Genomic DNA, 6045 nt, shown 5'->3' on the forward strand with positions numbered 1-6045 from the left:
CAACTCATTCAAGGTTTCTCGCATCTTTGGAGATCAAGTACCGAAAAAGATATTACATATATGACAGACTTCACATAACCAAATGATATTGGAAGAGGTGGCCACAGCACAACATAACCAGATAGAATTCGAAGTTATCAAGCTTAATGCACCTATCACCTTGGACTAACGGGTCTATACGCTAATGAGCATCCTTCTTTTGCTATCAATGAGCACCCTTTGGTCTCTTTGGGCGGGGAGACATGAATAATTTCCGCACAGAAACAACAGGATCATCCACCTGCAAAATGTAAGAGTATCATGAATATTTAGTTAGCTGTCTTCAGAAACTACAAATAGTGAACACAATGTAGTAGCTGTAAAACATTCTCAATCTCTGTACATCATCAAGCCAAGTCGATGAGCTCTCTTCCCTTGAAGTTGACAGTTCCTTCTCGCGCAGAACTAACGCTGCAAGTGTCAGTCTCCACCCAGGCATAGCTTCACCATCCTCTGGAGCCACCCAGGGGCAATAGGGCCGGTGCTGCCTGATTGGATCAAACTGGTTGGCCTGATAATACTGTATTCCAGTTGATCTCTTTCCTGAAGCACACAGGAGGGAACTTTATAATTGTGTTTAGAAGAGTGGGAAAAAAAAGGTGAACAAGCTTTTCAAAAGAAATAATTAGGTATAGGTTGACAAAATATCAAACTTCAACACTATGTAAAGAAAAAAGAATACAAAAATATTGTAATTTAAGAATCTTACCAAATTTGTCCTTTGCATCATGTTTTTTTAATTCCACCAAATCCGACCTGTTAATGCTTTGGTTATTCATCTTTGTTTTAAGCATAAAATTCTTTTCACCATTTCCAATATTTGCGCAAGCACTTGCTAAAGCAGCATCAGTAGCTGAAGCAGATGCAGTTAAGTCACCACTGTTTGGTACTAAATTGTGAGGCATTGATTCTGATGTTAAAATATCATTGTTAAACTTTGTGCCATTATCTTGTTCTTCCACCAATTCAATCTCAGAACAATTTTGGGTGTCAACAGCCTTTGTGCTTGCAGATTCCCCAGCAATCTCCAATTTTTTATGAGATGCCTCTCTATCCACAGTATCCTCTTCATTGCCTTGAGAAACCTCTAACACATTTTGAATGCCCACTTGATTTTTAAGATTACCATCATCAATAACACCTTCCTCATTTGCAGAGTTATTCGCACCATTACTAGTGCTTGCACCAGCTATCTCTCCTTTAAAACTGATTATAGCATTATCCTCGTTGCTTCCGCTCAAATTTTCATTTTCATTTCGTTTACGCTTTAACAATCCTGGACCATCTGGCACAATGAGGTCCTCAGTCATCTCATTCTCAGACCATGATGGAAAATCTTCTACCCGCAAGCACTCACTATTCGCTTGGTCCCTGAATGACTTTTCATGTTTGCTAGATATGAATTTGGTTCTTAAATGTCTGCTGATAATGGGAAAAGAAACACGTGGTTGGAAATTTTGTGTAGCTGGTGGAGGACCACCAGCAATTGTCAAATTCAAGCCCAATGACCTTTCTTTCAATCCTGAACCATCATCCAGAGTATGGGAACCTCTACTAGTATCAAAAGTCCCCAAGTTTGAATTGATTGTTCCTGAAGTCTCTGCTTTAGAAGTTATCATGATAGAAGTGATTGACTCATTTTGGTCACTGGAATCTGCAAGTAAGGTGTAAAGTTCTAGAGGTCGTTGCACAGTTTCAAAAGCCCATAATGCCACACAAGCGCCACAAAATTTGCATTCTAAGACAGATGATGCTGGATCATAAGAATCCTGAGCAACATCCAGCGTAGCTGATTCAGTTGACTCAATTTCCCTTGAATAAATCACTAAGCCATCTTTCTGTTCAGTGTGCAACTGTAGTGATGACTTGGGGGTAGGTGCACTTTGTGCCAATGGATTGGATAGGTCTTGACAGTCAACAACATAGGGAAGAAGCCTAGGTTCCCAACCACACAAGCAGATAATTTTCCATACCTGTATTTATATATACATTTTAATCTGCCAATGAAGAACTATTGAACAAGTCTGACTAAAAATGAACTAAACATTCATAAATAAACTAGGTACTAAACTCGTTCATTTGGAATAATAAACAAGCAAACTTCAACACTTTCAAAGGCTAGGTTAATAAATAAGCTAGATACCGGCATAAATAATCTTGACTTGTCAAATGTTTATTAACAAGCTGTGAACAGACTCGGCATGAACATTGTTCTGCAATTTTTGTATGCATGCTCAAGTGGGATATGCCACACATAGATGGAAAAGTTTTAATTGAATTCATGATGCACTAATTATCTCATTTATTGTAGTTATCCTTTATATTGCTTTAGCTTCTTCCATGCCAGACAGTGGCTTCATTTCTATTTTCACATGGTTAAATATACTAAAACATCACATGCTTCAATATGCTAAAACATATGTCAAAGTGTCATCTACTAATACACTGCTCAATTTATTCCAACTACAGTATAGTTCTATCGCTGGGAATCACAATTCCAAAATACAGAACACTTTTCAAAAAATGGAAATGACATAGACACACAATCAAAACCTCTATGAACTAATCGCAATCTCGAAAAAAATCGTAACTTCTTCGTCCAACAAAAAATTTTATGAAAGCTTCTCTAGCGAACCATTCGACGACAGCAATTGGAGTTTTGGGAACTCCGATGTGGTAGTACCTTCACCTTTCACCAAAGCCCTAGTTAGCCAGTGGCGGAGCAAGGTTGCAGTGATGGTGACGATGAGTACCAGGGCAGAGGTGGCGAGGCTCGGGAGCAATTTGGAGAAAGGGAAAGAGGATAGATACTTATTCTCGACTCCTTCTCTGATGATCGTCTCCTCTGGCGGTCGACAGAACGCGCACAAGATCGGTTACAACGACGGCGGTGAGAAATAAGGCAAAGGGATAGTTAGGGTTTTCTTCTATTCTCTCTCGCTCGTGCTTGGATCGCCTCAGCCTTCCTCCCCTTTTATACTTGCTATCGGTGCGAAGAAATTGGCAATAAAATCGTGCCAACAGTGGTGGCGTCTGTCGCCTCTGTCGAACGCGGTCACCGTGTGAGAAGGTCGAGCCACTATCGGGAGATCGCGGTTCGCGTGGGTCAGGCCAAGAGAAATAAGAAAAAATCCATTTTAATTGAATTGGGTTCAGTTCTAAATTGGGCTTGAGTCAAGCACTATAGCAGACCGGTTCATGTTTGATTCGTTTGGTTCAATGACCAAACGACCTCTGATTTGACTGAAATAAGTTTTGTTTGATTCATCTTCTCGAGACAAATATACTCATCCCTTTTATTTTGCCAAAATAGTTTCCATTGTAAACCAAACCAAGTTGGTTTAATTTTAATTCAATATCGAATCATTTTGGTTCAATGACCAAAAGCTTCTTCTAATTTAAACCAAATCAAATTTTCTTATTGTTTGGTCCAACCAAATCAATATTCTCTCGATCTGAGAATCTAATTCTCAAACTCATTTTAAGTCCTTCAGAACACTTCTTATTCGTGTGACCCAATAGGTTCTTGATTATGTTGGTCGTTCATAATTAACCATTAATTGTGGAATGATCATGAGTGGCACCTAGTAGTACACCATGATCCCCAATTGATCAAAAAATTAATGATTGATTTTAGAATGATTTCTAAACTTTTCAGTTGCTTTAATAAACGTATCTCATTCCTTTCACCATCTTATACCCGCTTGGTTCAGGACATAGTCTGTTTGTGTCAATCCACACTAGACTGCTATTCAAACACCTTCGGACACTTCAACTTATACCCAATCATCCTGGGTCCACACCTTATTAAAGATGTCTGCTTAAGATGTCAAAGTATAAGCCTCCATGACCAAGGTGACTTGAATACTTCAAGTCCAAGGAAACTCGCACTTAAGCCGCATTGAGATCTTCGTTGACATATCCTTAAAAAGAACCATACGAAGTCTCAAGGCAGGTCACTCTAATAAACTAATTACCTTTAATCAGCATCCACATTTATCTCTCAATATCCAATATCTCCAGTTAGTGAGATCGGTGGCTTATCGAATCAAGGAGTTTAAACATGCTAGTCTTAACAGAATCGATGGTGTTCATCAATTTATCGACTAAGAATAATTTCAATACATTCATAATTACACATGTAGAGATCCTCACAAGTTATGATCCAATCACAAATTCTCTCATGCTATGAATCATATTATGGGCATTCAATAATTAAGTTTAAGATTCAATCAAATGTAAGAAATTATGCACTTAAAAAGTGAACTTTATTTATTATTAAACAATTTATCAATACAACCATTAGACGGTTATTGCCTTAGGACACCTCTCAAACATAACATGACATACTTCTCATTGAAAATGATATCCCTATACTGCAGCTTATAAAGACATGACTTGGAAATTATTTCTAAATAAAAGACTTAGGTGAAGTAGTCTATATTTTAGACATCAAAATCTATAAAGATAGATCTAACAGATTGCTTGGCCTAAGTCATAGTACATATATTAACAAAGTGCTCAATCGTTTTACCATGTAGAATTCCAAAAAGGGATTCTTATCAATATCATATGGTGTGAGCCTTTCTAAGCCTCAATGCCCCTCTTCTAAGGAAGAAAGGGACCGCATGGATCATATTTCTTATGCATCTACTATAGGGTCTATCATGTACACCATACTTTGTACTCATCCTGATGTCTCATATGCGTTAAGCATGACGAGTAGATACCAGTCAGATCCAGGTGACGATCACTGGATAACAGTTAAGAATATTCTTAAGTACTTGAGAACAATGAAAAATTATTTCTTGATATTTAGAAGTGATGAGGAGATCACTGTAAAGGGTTACAGTGATGCAAGCTTTCAAACTGATAAGGATGATTTCAGATCACAGTCAGGATATGTATTTTTCTTAAATAGTGGTGTTGTGAGATAGAAGAGTTCAAAGTAAGACACAGTTGCTGATTCTACTATAAAGGCTCGAGTATATTGCTACTTCTAGTGCAGCAAAAGAGATTATTTGGATTAGAAAATTTATTATAGAGCTTGGTGTAGTTCCTAGCATAGTAAACCCAATAAACCTCTATTGTGATAACAATGGAGCAATTGCATAGGCTAAAGAACCTCACTCTCATCAGTGATCTAAACATATACTACGGATGATTCCATCTCATTCGACAGATCATCGATAGAGGAGATGTGATGATATACAGAGTATCGACTGATGCTAACATTGCAGATCCTTTGACCAAGACTTTGGCATAGAGAAAGCATGATGGTCACACTAGGTTACTAGGTATTAAATATTTTAGTGATTGATACTAGTGCTAATGGGAGATTGTTAGTGTTAGTCCTAAAGTCAATTATGAGATAATTAATAAGAAAACTATTGTATCATATTTCATTAATAAAAGGCAAAATTTATGGTTATTATATTTACTTCAAATCTGTGTCAAATTAATAAGTATAATAATATTCTAGGGTAGTAAGTTTTAGTCTACAGCATAACAATTGGTTAAATTGATAATGGGAGGTTCTAGACATATATATAGAACACTACTCTTAACTAATCATAATCAAACTTTAATATACAAGAGCAATATTAATGCGTTGAGACTAACATGTAAGTCAATTGATAACTTAATTATTGGTGCAAAGAACACTAGATCTGGCTCTAGAGTTTTGATGTTTAACAATACACCTAGGTCTGATCAGTTTGACCAAGGATTGATCCAAACAACAACAACAACAACAACAACAACAACAACCAAGCCTTATCCCACTAAGTGGGGTCGGCTATATGGATCCTTTTACGCCATTGAGCTCTATCTCCTATTATATCATCATTTATATTTAAATAAATTTTATCTTGTTTTATTGTTGCTAACCAAGTCTTTTTTGGTCTACCTCGCCCTCGTTTGATATGCGTATTTGGCATAGTTTCACACCGCCTAACTGGAGCATTTATCAATCGTCTAAGTACATGTCCGTACCACCTTAAACGT

General features: G+C 37.1%; 1 protein-coding gene across 1 annotated transcript; it reads right to left on the reverse strand.

The window, feature by feature from the left end:
* Positions 1 to 205: 205 nt before the first annotated feature.
* On the reverse strand, positions 206 to 2188 carry LOC141815143 (uncharacterized). The gene is made up of 4 exons (XM_074703083.1): positions 2183 to 2188; positions 749 to 2012; positions 383 to 582; positions 206 to 280 (listed from the first exon to the last, which is right to left on the reverse strand). Exons 1-4 carry the CDS (start codon positions 2186 to 2188, stop codon positions 206 to 208), a joined length of 1545 nt encoding a protein of 514 aa, XP_074559184.1.
* Positions 2189 to 6045: the final 3857 nt, after the last annotated feature.

Source organism: Curcuma longa, chromosome 21 (assembly GCF_044706935.1).
Source record: "Curcuma longa cultivar G26 ecotype Majalengka, Jawa Barat chromosome 21, ITB_CL_G26_1.1, whole genome shotgun sequence".
Lineage (NCBI taxonomy): Eukaryota > Viridiplantae > Streptophyta > Magnoliopsida > Zingiberales > Zingiberaceae > Curcuma > Curcuma longa.